The sequence below is a fragment of the Lipotes vexillifer genome, unplaced genomic scaffold, assembly GCF_000442215.2.
Source record: "Lipotes vexillifer unplaced genomic scaffold, Lipotes_vexillifer_v1.1 scaffold920, whole genome shotgun sequence".
In the NCBI taxonomy this organism is placed as follows: domain Eukaryota; kingdom Metazoa; phylum Chordata; class Mammalia; order Artiodactyla; family Lipotidae; genus Lipotes; species Lipotes vexillifer.
This window is the reverse complement of record NW_006783413.1, coordinates 281,341-293,315: the sequence shown is the minus strand read 5'-3', so window position 1 is coordinate 293,315 and position 11,975 is coordinate 281,341. Positions and strand designations below refer to the sequence as shown.

Genomic DNA, 11,975 nt, shown 5'->3' with positions numbered 1-11,975 from the left:
CCGAGATGGGAGAGGGCTAGCAGGGGAAGGGAGCCTGGCACGGGTTCTGCCAGCCTGGAATCCGAGGGGGCGGGTCCTAGTGAAAGGCGGAGACACCAAAAGGGGGCGGGGATCAGGGGTGGGACGCGGGACAAGCAGAAATTCAATGGGGAGACGCCGAGAGGAGAAGGGGCGGAGCCAGAGAGGGGCGGGACCTGGATTACAGGGGAGGAGCCCCAGGATCAAAGAAACTGGGAGAGGGGAGGAGCCAGGGGAAGGTGGGAGGTGGGATAAGGGGGAGGGTGGGTCCCGTCGTTGCGGGGGCGGGGCTCGGACCAAAGGGGAGAGGTTTGCAGGCCGAGGCTGCAGCTAGGGCTGCTGTGTAACTGCCCCAATCCATTACCTCCCCAGGTGCAACGGGACTCACAGAACTACAGGTGTGTGGCGGGGGGCATGTGGAAGAAGGGACAAGGACGGGGGTGCACTTGGGCAGACATGAGGAGGTGGGAATCACGTTAGGGAAGGAGAGGATCTAGAGAAATGCTGGGTGGGGGTGGAGTGAAACAGTTGGGGGAGGAGTTGGGGGCTCAGTGTAGGGGCTAGGAGGTGCATTCTCCAGTAGCCCTTGGGGGGGAGGGGCGGGAGTGCTTTGTGAGGTGGGAAGTACAATGTGAGGGGGTCAGGTCGGTATCTGAAGTGGAGGGTTCAGACGACACTTGAGGGGGAGGGGATCTGAAGCGCTTTAAGGGAAATCGGGGGTGTCGTGTGATGGAGACGGGCTGGTGGTCCGAAGTGTGGGAGGGACTGTGTGGAGGAAGAAGGGATGGGGCTGTGGGCACTGTGTGAGGGGAAGGGGTTGCAGGTCCCATCTGGGGAGGGAAGAACCCCTAGTGCTTTGAGAAAGTCTGGGGGCATTGTAGAGACTCCGGGAAGATGTTTGTGTACTGTGTTTCAGGAATGAGGGTGATGGAATTAGGGGGGTGAAGAAGCCAGTCTGTGGTGTTCCCGGCTCGTCAGCTCCTAACTCCACCTTCAGGCCTGAGCACTCTTAGAGAGGATCCAGGCCCCACTTGCCACTAGGGCTTGTGTGACTCTCAGTTGGCTTTGGATCTGTCTGGCTGAGACAGGTTTTCCCCTTAGCTGGTGTCCCTGGGGACCCTTCCCCTGCTTCGGTTCCTGTTAACCCCCCACTCTAGTTCCTGTTCCTCCTAGAAGCTTGCCTTGGTCCCTGTCTTCCCCCTCCTCCCCCACTTTGCCCTGCCCTTATGCTCTGGGTGTGCTCATTTCCCACTTCCTTCCTCACCCTGGGGCCTGGCCTGGTCCTTGCCTGTCTAGGAGCTGTGCCCTGCCCCAGACTTCGTACTCCGTGGCCAGAGACCTAAGTAACCAGCAGCAAGGCCCAGACCTCGCCCTCACTACTGCAGAGGTCTCTCCCAGCAGCCCCCCAAGTGAATGGTAGACACCTTTTTACCACTTGCCACAATCTGATTTCCCCACACTTTTCCTTCTCCTGGCTAGGGAACCCTAGGCCCCTCGAAAATTCTGGGCTTCTGTGGGAAGGGGAAATGGTGAGAAGTACTGAAGGTCTATGAGGCATGTTTTGAGAGGTGGGCCACTATTGTCGGCTGAACTTGGGAAGGGATGTGAGGTTCCAGTCTCTGCTGGGGGAGGGAGAGGGAATGGCTCCCCACCCTCCTGGCTTGGAAGCTATCAGAACTGAGACTAGGGCCTAGTCCTTGTGGCGGCTCCTCTGGTTCCCTGAGGGGACTTGATGTAGTGCCAGAGTTCTTTTTGCCCCTGGGCAGGCTGGGAGAGGGTGAGAAAGCCCTGTTTTCCACACAGTGGCTGAATGAGTGTGACAGTGTTGCTGAAAGGGGCCCCAAGCCAGTCTCCTCTGGCTGAGAGACTGGCTGGGGAGGGAGGGGGTGCTGAAGCCAGACAAAGCCGTGGGGTAGGGTGGGGTAAAGGAGGGCAGGCTGAAACCTTTGAGGAGGCGCTGATTGCTATGGCAACACAGCTTCCCAGACTGTCTCTCTGAGAGGCGGGCTTAGGGCGGACTCACTCCAGCTTCCTCAAGACTGAGGCATTTGTGTGAGTGGGTGGAGCGTGAAGAGAAAGGGCATCATTTTGCTGTGCAGAGGCTGGAGTATATAGGCTTTCTGCTTAGGTACAAGCAGCAGGGCATTCAGATGCTTGGATCCATCCTCTGAAAATGGATATGAGTGAACAGCAGCCATTAGAATTATAGCAGTATAAGGTCCAAATTGTAGAGGCCCTCATTGTCTATACAAACGCTCATTTTACAGATTTGGAAATTAACAAAGAGACTGAGATTTTCTCCAGGTCTCACAGTGAAAGAGCAGGTGTTAGGATCCAGGTCTCCTGATTGCTCTTTACTCAGCCCAGGGCTCATTGTTTCTTTCAGCCAGTGTTTATTGAGCACCTATTATGTGCCAGGCACTGATGCTGATTCTGGGAATACCAGCATGAACAAAATGGACAAAGTTGCTGTTCTCATGGAGTTTCCATTCTAATAGGGGGAGAAATAAATGTGTGTGTGGCTGGGAAGGGAGAGAAAGCGGGGAGAGGGAGGGGGAAGGGGAAAGAGGGAGAAGTGTCAGCCGGTGATAACTGTTATGAAAAAAAATAAAGCAGGGTAAGAATTTAAGGCAGCTTGATTGTACCATGCTGCTTGCTTTCCCAGTACACACTGAGGCCTAGAACATCTTTGATCCTTCCCCCTGAACTTCTGCCCCCTGACTTTTGCAAATAACTAAGGCCTGGGCCTATGGTAGTGGCAGTTAGAACAAGGTGGGGTCACCAAGGAATTACTCCTTTCCTACAGTGTTCTGTGTCTACCTGTCTTCCCAGTAAGCTTTTACTAAGGCAAGTGGGCTTTTACATTGGTACTCTGCAATTTTGTTCAGGGTGTTGAAAATTTTCTAAATCCCGTGCCTTAGCATGAGGGAACCAGCAAGGAAGTCAGTTCACGGCAACTGGGTTCTTTTTCAGCGTTTTTCCCCTGGTCTGAGGTAAGGAGAAAGGAGGCTAGAGGAACTGTTACTTGGTTGTCCTTCCTAAGTCTAGGGCACAGGGAGGAAGTAGGGGAGGAGAGCCTCATTTTACTGTCCAGTGACAACCTCAGGGCCCTTAGGGCCCACCACTACAAGCAAGGTAGAAACAAGGACCTTGGGGCTTCTGTGGCTTCTGAACTATAAAAGAATGCACTCCCGCTCTTCTGGAGGCACAGCCAGGGAGCCTGCCCTGGCTGATGCTAATTCTCTAGGGTCTCAGTTTGAGTCTTTCCTCTTTTGGCTCTGGTGTTTGCCTCTTGTTTTGTGGAAGACCTGAGTCTTAGAAACCTCTTAAGCTCCAAACTGTCTGACTTCACAAGTGCACAGGGAAAGGTAGGCAGGACTGTTTATTTTCTTAGCTTGCCCGTAGATCAGCCCCTCTAAAAAGTGTCTTTTAATGTCTAATCCTTGCAAAGGTTTCCATTCTGGTCATTTAAAGGGTAAGAGAATAAGAATTAGGAATCCTGGTTCTGCTGCCACTTAATTTGGTTGGGTCTGGGCTGGGCTTGGGGCCCAGTGACTCAGGGGGAGGGTGGGGAGTTTCGAGGGAGCTGTGAGTCATGGGGATGAGGTCTGTCAGAAGAGTTGGGCATATTTCCCCCTACTCTGGGCAGAAGCCTTCCTATCCCACTTCTTCCCCTGGGTGCTCTGCCTCCTTGAACAGGGGCTGATGAATAGAAAGAGTGCAGAAGGGCTGAAGCAGCCTGATCTCAGAATGGAAGTCTAGAGGCACAAAGAATGATGTCTAGGTTCCTGAATTAAAAGGTATCCCTATCTCAGGAGCCCTTGGGGCCCCTCTAATGAAGGCAAAAGAACATCAATATAGAGTAAGAGAGGAACAATACTATTTCTCAGTGGAAAGAGATGAGATCCCACTTCAAGACCTTTTCACCCTGGCACGAAGGAAGCTTCCTGGGATTCAAGAGCCCTCTGGTCTCTGGAACTCTGGTTTGCAAGGCACGGAGATACGAACGGGAGTGGGGATATTTGGGATCTGGTGTTGAAAGAGCAAGCTGACTTTGGGGATTGTCGAACTTTGTCTGTGAACGCCCTAGGTCGTCCTGAAGAGGAAGGGAGGGGTGAAAAGTGGGAGGCCTACGTCTTTCAAAGGGTTAAAAGGCAGGACTGAGAGCTGCTTTGGGCTCCTGCAGCTGAGGGGTTAAGGAGATGGGCGGGGCGACCCTATGTAGGCCGGCCCCCCTTGTGGACCAATGGGCTTGCGCCTCTTGGAGGGGGCGTGCCTCACGCTTGAGGTCGTGGGGAGGCTGGCCTCCTTTAGGCCAATTAGCATGGTCGCTGCCCATGGGGGGCGGAGTTTGAGGGGGGCGTGGCGGCCGCGGCTGCAGCGGTGGGGGAGTGGGGGTGCTGGGTGGGGCGGGCTGCCCCATCAGCTGGTAGGAAATGGCCTGTGAGTCAGAGGGGCAGCGGAGTCGGCAGTGCGGAGCCCGGGCGCCCACGGGGAGGGACAGTCGCGGGGAGGGGCGAGGCAGCGGCTTGGGGGCTGCGGGCGCCAGGGCCCGCTAGTGTTGCACACGAAGCTGAACAGAGAAGAGCCTAGCAGAGCAGGGCTCAGGCTGAGCCACCCTTTGTCTGGGTTGGGGGCCCGTGGTGGGGAGGATCGGGCATTCGAGGGGAGGGACCGGGACGGGACGGAAGGGCCTGGAGCAGCGGCGCCGCGGCGGAGCCAGTCTGGGAACGGGGTGAGTTTGTGCTAGGGGGAGATAGCAAATCTCCAAAGCTCCAGTAGGTAATGGGGCCTGTCCAGGCTGTGGGGAGGAGAGGGGAGAGAAAGGACCTGGGAGGCTAAGCAGGGGGTGGGGGGATCGGTCAGAACAAGGAGTCCTGGAGCCGGTGTGCTAGGGTGAGTCTACTGGGCTCATTTTGGAGGAGGTGCTAAGATTTGCTTCCTTTCCACGGAGGGTGGAGGGCTCTAGGCCAGAGAGAGGCAAGGGGTTGGTGAGAGGGCAGAGGTTAACCTTCCTACCCACAGTAGTGGTCCATGGGAACAGCCCCCGTAGCTAGTGTAGACGTGTGTAGGTACAAAATGTAGAGCAGCTGGCAGCAGTTCCTTCTGAACGGCGTGAAGGTGAAAAGCACATGGAGAGGAATTCTCCTTCCGGCCACCTTCCTTGATCGGGGTAGAAATGGATATCTTTAATACTGAAGGGGAGAGTGAGCCTGGCAGCTCAACACCCACCTACCCCACCTCCCAGGCCTAGCAGGTGTCTGAGGGTACAGACCCCGTGGTATTCTGGGACTTGTTGTTTTTGCTGGCCTTGCTCCCTTGGTATGTTGGGAGCTGTAGTCCTTGCCAGCCACAGCCTGGCACAGCTGTTTGACGCCAGCTGCTGCCCACCCCCTGCACAGAGTGAGATTTGGCCTACCCTGCCCCTCCCCTGCCAAGTCCTGCCCCATGAGTCAGCTTGGAGCCATGGTCTAGAGCCAGACTGGCTGGGTGGCAGGAAAGTGAGTCTTAGAGATTTTCATTGACAGGGCAGGAACTGAGAGGGCTCTGGGGTAATGAGCAGATGCCAGCCATGCTGGGGTCAAGTAGGGCATCATGTCATCACCTGGCTTCCCCAGGGCAAGGGCTCAAGAGGTCAACTGGGATGATGGGATGACTTAGGGGTGGGAGTGCTAAGGAAAAGGCCCTTCCTGAATCTGTATAGCATGGGTAGAGGAAAGGAGGGAAGAGATGACTACAGGTCATATCCTCTGACAATGCTGCCATTGGTGTTCTGCCGTTTCCAGACGCCCCACCCACCACAGGGAACCAGAATTTTCTTAGGGCTTCCAGTTCTAATGAGAACTTGGTGAAATAGGATAGTGTAGGATAGTGCAGTGATGGGAACTTAGTGTAGGAGAGTTTTTCAGTCCCTGGATGCAAAGCTCCCCTTTCTCCCTGCGTCCCACCCCCATCTTTAATTTATTTTATTTATTTATTTTTGGCTGCGCTGGGTCTTCATTGCTGCGTGTGGGCTTTCTCTAGTTGCGTCGAGCGGGGGCTACTCTTCGTTGCGGTGCGCAGGCTTCTCATTGCGGTGGCTTCTCTTGTTGCGGAGCACAGGCTCTAGGCACGCGGGCTTTGGTAGTTGTGGCACACGGGCTCAGTAGTTGTGGCGCACGGGCTTAGTTGCTCCGCGGCATGTGGGATCTTCCCGGACCAGGGCATGAACCTGTGTCCCTCCCATTGGTGGGCAGATTCTTAACCACTGTGCCACCGGGGAAGCCCCCCACCCCCATCTTTGTTGTTGCTGATTTTCCCTATACAATTAATCTCCCTGCTTCTCTCATATTCTGGGAGTTTTTCTCTGCACTGTCAGGACTGCTGCCCAGATCTCTGGGACTTGCATTTTACTTTTTTGAGTGCTGCTGTGTGCTTACCCCTGTGCTTGGAGTTGGGCAGAGGAGTGAAGTACAAACCTATCCTCAAGAACCCTATGGTCAGTCTACAAGATGTCTTACCCATAGGAGCAATCAAAACTGTCACTGGGTTACAGGAGATAGTGGTACTGCTATAGATGAGGTCTCAGAAGAGACAGACATTTATGGTCCAGGGTGGCCGGAGTAGGCTTTATGGAGAGGATGGCATTTGGCCTAGCCAAGGAAGGTTAAGACTCCGATAGGCATAAGGGAACATTCCTTGAATGAGAAAGGGTTTTGTGGATAGCAGGCAGCACTGGCTACTGACCAAAGGATAAGCTTGATCCTGGGGGCAATGTTTTCTCCCATGAAGGAAGATGGCCTTCAACTGGACATCCCCTCACCCAATATGGACTCCTGAGGGTGGACTAGTCAGTGAAGGCCATCTTGTACCCTGACAGAAAAGCAGTGGTTTTGGTTTTTGGGTGTTGGATGTGTTGGGGAGGAGTGGCGAGGTACTCCAGCTCTCTGACTGTCACTGTCTTATCACTAGTTTGCAGGGCCTAAGTAGGGGGAGGGGTAGGCCCTGGAAAGTGCCTTCTAGCAGTGCTTCCTCCCCCACCCCACCCCCTCTAGACTTGTTTTTGATTAGATTTGTTGCTTCCTGTTAAAGGGACAGACTGCTGGGGCCAATTGGGAGTTTAATGCTGAAGGGCCCACTTTGAGCTGACCTGAAGTTTGTACTTCTAAGGAGTGCTGATGGGGATGTAAGTTTCTGTAAGACTTCTGCCCTTAGGGTTATGGGATGGCACTTGTCCCTTTAGAGATAGGTATGTGGGAAGGAGTTGTGCAACTCAGTGGCCTTGACTAGGAGAGTTGAATTTTTGCTTTGGCCACCTCTCAGTTGGCATGGTCTCTTGGATCTTGGGGTATCTCATCCCCCCTCTCATTCAGGGCAGGAGTCCCTTAGCTGGTGGCCCTGATAAGTAGTTATCCTGCCTCAACTTACTTGTCACATCCTTATTACAATGAGCTAAGACCTGCCTCTCTGTGACTCCTTGTATAGCCCAGTTCTGCCCTCTGGGCCCTGGATGCCAAGGCTGCCCCTTCTGTTTCTGAAGGGCTCCTCATACTGGAGGAGGGTGTCCTGGCATATACTCTATTAGCTGACAGTTGGAGAGCAGCCTTACTGCTGGCTCCAGAGATCCTGGTTTATGTCTGTTTTTCTCTCCTCAGGGTCCAGCTGAGCCTAGGAGCTGCACGGAATGGTGGCAGTCACCTCGCCAGTGCAGCAGGCATGGACCAGACTGCAAGCTAGGAGAGCAAGGCATCAGTCAGGAAGAGGGAACACACAGCTAGGCTTAAGGCCTCTTTATCGGGGTGAGTGCCAGGGAGAGGGAGGGGGAGCAGGTACAGTTAGAAACCTGAGCTAAATGTGTCACCTTCTCAGAAGTTCTGCGAGTGGCCTTTATATTCCATTAGTCCATCTGAAGGTGTTAGATTGGGACACCTTCGCCCCCAGGAACCTCACAAGCTCACCTCTTCAGTCCAGGGGAGGATCTGAAATTCACCTGGGAGGGAGATGATTCACTGATTGCCCTGACCATCTTTTCTTCTCTTCTCTTGCACAGATGTCCCCAGGCCCCCCAGCCCAGGCCCAGCATAAAGGCTCTGGGGGGGGTCCCCCCTGACCCAAGGGGGGGCTTCATGCGCCACGTGCAGGCGGAGCCGTCTCCATCCTCAGAGCCAGAGGCTGGCCCTTCACAGCCTGCAGTCAGGCAGGGGGCCCTCCAGGGTGGCCTGCTCATGGGCTACAGCCCAGCGGGGGGGGCAACATCCCCCGGGGTCTACCAGGTATCCATCTTTTCCCCTCCAGCTGGTGCCTCCGAGCCTCATAGGGCCCTGAAACGGCCAGCCCCACCCACTGAGGGTCCCCGGGAGCTGAAGAGAGGCCCTGGGCTGGGGGCCAGAGAGGGACTACCCCCTGAAGAACCACCTACTCTGGGGCTATTGGGCCCAGAGGGACTGGGGCTGGGACTGGGCGTGGCCAGCCAACATTTCTGCCATCATGGCCTCTGTGTTGTGGAACAGGGAGGTAGCTCCACCTCACCTCGGACTTCAGGGGCCCAGAGTCCCCCCTGGCCCCCATCAAATGCTTCCTGCAGTACTTTGCACACCAGAGACTGGGCTTCCCCACATCCTGGGGGACAGGGGTCCCTGGGGGAGTCCCCAGGGCCAGCCCCTCCGGGCCAGCTGCACACACTTGACACTGATTTGCACAGTCTTGCACAAATAGGGGGTAAGAGCCTAGTGGCTGGGGTGGGCAATGGGGGCAGCCCCTGGCCTAGGGAGTCCCCTGGCACTGCCAATGGGCACAGCCCCGAGCACACACCCCCTGGCCCTGGACCTCCAGGCCCCTGCCCCACCAAGCGAAGGCTGCTTCCAGCTGGAGAAGCCCCGGATGTCAGCTCTGAGGATGAGGGGCCAGCCCCTCGGAGGCGCCGGGGAACCCTGGGCCACCCTCCTGCTGCCAACAGTTCTGATGCCAAAGCCACACCCTTCTGGAGCCACCTGCTGCCTGGGCCCAAGGAGCCTGTGCTGGTAAGCCAGGAGAGGAAGTGGTCTGCTCTTAAGTGGACCTCTGTGTGGGGAAAGGTGATGGGCTTGGGAGGATGTTCCTATGAGAGCTTGTGATGAGCCCCTGCTCCAAACATACCTGGCCTCCACCCAATCTCTGTCCCTAATCTTTCCTCTCCATAGGACCCAACAGACTGCAGTCCCATGGGGCGGAGGCTGAAAGGTGCCTGTCGCCTGAAGCTGTAAGTGACCAGCTTCTCCTTCTGCCCCTCCCTGAAAATGGGGCAGATGTCTGTAATTCTTTTTCCAACCCCAGGGTGGGGGACCTCAGGGAAGGAGCCCTAGGTAGTAGCAAATGGTGGGGCCCAAGGACAGTAGCAAGCGTAGCAGAATACCTCAAGCCAACCCACTTGTGTGTCCCCTCCCCTACCAGGAGCTCCCTTCGAAGCCTCCGGAAGAGGCCAGGCCTGCTGAGCACCCCCAGTGCCTCCCCTGTTCCTACCCCCGCCGTCAGCCGTACCCTGTTGGGCAACTTTGAGGTAGTTCCCCTTGGGTTCCTTGATTGGTGGATCTTGCGGGAAGGGATGGTGGTGTGTGTGGCTTGGATGGGTAAGGAAAACAGCTAGCATCTGTCTCATAATATGTTTTCCCACCTCATCCCCAGGAATCATTGCTGCGAGGACGCTTTGCACCATCTGGCCACATTGAGGGCTTCACAGCAGAGATTGGAGCTAGTGGATCCTACTGCCCTCAGCATGTCACGCTGCCTGTCACTGTCACCTTCTTTGATGTTTCTGAGCAAAATGCCCCGGCTCCCTTCCTGGTATGACCTGACCTCAACCCAAAGTTAGCTCATGAGGGGCATGAGGGTTTGGGGGCAGGGGGTATTCTTTTTTTTTTTTAAACTGACAAAGCAAAAGACTTTATTGGGAAGGGCACCCTGGGCGGAGACCAGCAGAGTTAGGGAACCCAGGAGAACTGCTCTGGAAGTATTCTTTAGATGTTATCGCCTAAGAGTCAGAGCCAGGTGGGGAGAACTCTAGTGTAGGGCAGGGGCCAGGTCCCAGAATGAGAGATTGTGGAGATGGATGAGTGTTCAGGGATCTCCCAGACCCTACTTTGTCTGATGGCTCCATGGCCTTCCCAGGGCGTCGTGGACCTGAACCCCCTGGGGAGGAAGGGTTACAGTGTGCCCAAGGTGGGCACCATCCAAGTGGTGAGTTTTCCCTGAGGGGGAGTGGGAGTGGGGACAGGAAAACATCCCCTAGACCCTACCAACCTTGCCCTTCCTGTCCCCAGACCTTATTTAACCCCAACCAGACTGTGGTGAAGATGTTCCTCGTGACCTTTGACTTCTCGGACATGCCTGCTGCCCACATGACCTTCCTGCGTCATCGCCTCTTTTTGGTGCCTGTGGGTGAGGAGGGAAATGCTAGCCCCACCCGCCGCCTCCTCTGCTACTTGTTGCACCTCAGGTGAGGACAGGGCCCTGGGTAGCCTTTCCATAACCCAGGCATGTCCTCCCTGAATAGCATCTCTCCTTGCTTGTCTATAGTCTGGGGGTCTTACTTTGATCACCCTGTCCTCCCCCAGGTTCCGGAGCTCCCGCTCAGGCCGCTTAAGCCTGCATGGAGACATCCGCCTGCTTTTTTCCCGCCGGAGCCTGGAACTGGACACAGGGCTCCCCTACGAGCTGCAGGCTGTGACTGAGGCCCCTCGCAATCCACGTTATTCACCTTTGCCCTGATTGTCAGTGCCCTGAACCCACGTGGGCCAAGGACCTGCCCATCCTCCTCCATCCTGGACAGAGCAAACACGTGGAGAGGTGCGAGAGACCCTTCAGGCTTGAATTAAAGCCCTCACCACGCTCATGCCCAAACTGATTATTTGGGTGTTTAAAGCTTCTGATCTTACCACACTCTGCCCTACTCTGGGTACTCCACGTGCCTGCCCCCTCCCTTGGATTTCCCAGGCCAGCTGCGGCAGTGGGGAGGAACTGGAGCTACCCTGAGGTTGTCCTAAGTTCCCAGGCAAGTCATGCCAGCGTTGCCTCCCTGTCCTGGGCAGGGGCCACTTATTATTTTATTTATTTTAATTTATAATTTATTCAAATTGGATTGCCTTGGTAATGTCCCAAACCTGATAATTGGCATTGCCCCTCCTCCTTTCCCACTCTCAGATATTGCTCCAACCTCAGGAGTTGAAGAGGCTGATATGGGGGCTGTAGGAGAACTGCTCTCCCTCAGCTGAGAGCAGAGAAGTATCCCGGAAGGACTGAGTCACCAGCCAAAGACTCAGCTTCCCCTGTCCTTCCTTATTCCTTTCACTTCCCCGACCCTCTCACCTCTCTCTGAAGGCCAACTTGTGTGTGTGTGTGTGTCTGTGTGTCTGTGTGTGTCTGTGTACGTGTATGTGTGTGAGAGAGAGAGCATGCGTGCAGGCACACACACACACACAGGGGTCAACCACACCTCATCTAGGACTTCAGACTCTGGCTGTCCCTCTCTTTCTGCCTGTGTCTCCTTGCTTTGGGGTCCTGACTGAGGAAGGTGTTCAGGGGACAGAGTCAGGGCCAAGGACTGGGGTGCCTCCTCTCACCTGGCCAGACTCTGACCCTACCTACCTCAGTTGGGGTGAGGGGCACCCCTCAAACTCAGTCATGTAGTTATCAACTACCCCATTCCCCACTCTAGACTCTGACCCAGTCTTAGCCCTGATACCTGGGACTGGGCTGAGGGGAACAAGCATTTGCTAAAACTTGAAAAAAAAAACAAAACAGGAAAAAATTGTACCTGGTACTTTTTTTAAAAAAAAAGAAAGAAAGAAAGAATAAATTCTTGTTTGAAACTTGAACTAAGCCTTACTTTTTCTGTTCAGGAGAGCATGGGAATGGGGATGGAGAGCCTAACTAGAGCCGGGACTCTGCCCTTTCCCCAGGAAAAAGGCCTGAGGCAGGGAAGTCTTAGGGGAGGCCCCATGATT

At 55.1% G+C, this 11,975-nt stretch overlaps 1 protein-coding gene across 2 annotated transcripts; it reads left to right on the top strand.

Moving 5' to 3' along the window:
- The first annotated feature begins 326 nt into the window (after positions 1-326).
- ATOSB (atos homolog B) lies at positions 327-11,846 on the top strand. Of its 2 annotated transcripts, none has more exons than XM_007455952.1 (9): positions 327-416; positions 7,653-7,796; positions 8,048-9,017; positions 9,177-9,235; positions 9,427-9,532; positions 9,658-9,816; positions 10,141-10,209; positions 10,293-10,468; positions 10,587-11,846. In XM_007455952.1, exons 3-9 carry the CDS (start codon positions 8,124-8,126, stop codon positions 10,738-10,740), a joined length of 1,617 nt encoding a protein of 538 aa, XP_007456014.1. In that variant the 5' UTR covers positions 327-416; positions 7,653-7,796; positions 8,048-8,123; the 3' UTR covers positions 10,741-11,846. The 2 variants fall into 2 exon arrangements, with proteins under 2 accessions (XP_007456014.1, XP_007456015.1); XM_007455953.1 differs by lacking the exon at positions 327-416 and adding an exon at positions 4,654-4,753 and having other exon boundaries at positions 10,587-11,799.
- The last annotated feature ends 129 nt before the right edge of the window (positions 11,847-11,975 follow it).